The 1,241-nt window shown below is 69.1% G+C and overlaps 1 protein-coding gene across 1 annotated transcript in view; it reads left to right on the top strand.

Annotated features, from left to right (window-relative positions):
* Window positions 1–1,241, top strand: part of RELA (RELA proto-oncogene, NF-kB subunit) — a gene marked incomplete at its 5' end in the record, with an annotated part of 7,109 nt that overhangs the window by 3,271 nt on the left and 2,597 nt on the right. Inside the window, 4 exons of the mRNA XM_025193570.1 lie at window positions 156–260; window positions 429–641; window positions 774–923; window positions 1,177–1,211. Of these exons, the coding sequence (XP_025049355.1) occupies window positions 156–260; window positions 429–641; window positions 774–923; window positions 1,177–1,211 (503 nt within the window). The remainder of the gene's footprint in view (window positions 1–155; window positions 261–428; window positions 642–773; window positions 924–1,176; window positions 1,212–1,241) is intronic.

Here is a 1,241-nt window from a genome sequence, read left to right as displayed (position 1 = left end):
GGGGCCAAAGAGGATGGGGTTGGGCTGGTGTAGGTGTTGGGGCAGGGGAGGAGGGTAGGCTTTCCTGGGCTGGGGCTATTGGGCCAGAGGGGGGGGCTACTGGACCAGGGGGTGGGGCTAGAGCAGGGGGGTCCTGACCTGTGCCCCGCCCCCAGGGGCTCCCAACACGGCGGAGTTGAAGATCTGCCGGGTGAATCGTAACTCCGGGAGCTGCCGGGGGGGCGAGGAGATCTTCCTGCTCTGCGACAAGGTGCAGAAGGGTGAGTCGCCCCGGAAGCCTGGACTCCCCCCGGCGCGGGGAGGGGAGTGGGGCTGAGCAGGCGCGGTGCGCCGGGTCCCCTGGGTTCTCTGGAGGGGGACGGAGGCCTGGGGCTGAGAGGGGCTCTGTGAGCCTGGGGGTTCCCGCCCTCACTCCTTCCCCCCTCCAGAGGACATCGAGGTGCGGTTCTTCCGGGACACGTGGGAGGCGCGCGGCTCCTTCTCGCAGGCCGACGTGCACCGCCAGGTCGCCATCGTGTTCAAGACGCCGCCCTACGCCGACCAGGCGCTGCGCGAGCCCGTCACAGTGCACATGCAGCTGCGGCGCCCGTCCGACCGCGAGGTCAGCGAGGCGATGGAGTTCCGCTACCTGCCCGAGGAAGGTACCGTGGGGCAAGGGGGCGTTACGTGGAGAGCCCAGAGCTGGCTGCACCGGGGGGGCCCCTGCTCCGGGCCCGATCCTGGCCTGGGGTGTCTGCTCTGGGGCGGCCCCCTAAACGCCCTCCCCGCCCCAGGTGACTTCCACTGCATCGAGGAGAAGCGGAAGCGAACCCGCGACACCTTCAAGAGTTTTGTGCAGAAGACCCCCTTTGCAGGTGGGTGGGGCTTGGGGAAAGGGGAGGGGCTTCTCCCTGGAGCAGGGTGTAGAAAGGGAAGGAGTCCGGGTGGGGGGCTTCTGCCTGGGGGTGGGACTGGGGGGGAAGGGGAGTGGCACTTGGGGGGGGGCGGGGCTTGGGAAAGGGGAGGAACTCCTGGCTAGAGGCAGGGCTTGGGGAAAGGGAAGGGGTTCCTTGCCAGGGGCTGGGTTTAGGGAAAGGGGTGGAGTCCCTGGGGGCTGGGTTTAGGGAAAGGGGAGGGACTCCTGGATGAGGGGGTGGGGCTAAGGAAAGGGGTGGAGTCCCTGGGGGTGGGGCTTAGGTGGGGGAGGTACCTGGCGGAGGGGTGGGGCTGAGGTGGGGGGGTACCTGGGTGGGGGTGGGGCT

This window comes from Alligator sinensis, unplaced genomic scaffold (assembly GCF_000455745.1).
Source record: "Alligator sinensis unplaced genomic scaffold, ASM45574v1 scaffold1318_2, whole genome shotgun sequence".
NCBI lineage: Eukaryota > Metazoa > Chordata > Crocodylia > Alligatoridae > Alligator > Alligator sinensis.
The sequence above is the reverse complement of the archived record's forward strand: the minus strand, read 5'-3'. Positions and strand labels throughout refer to the sequence as shown.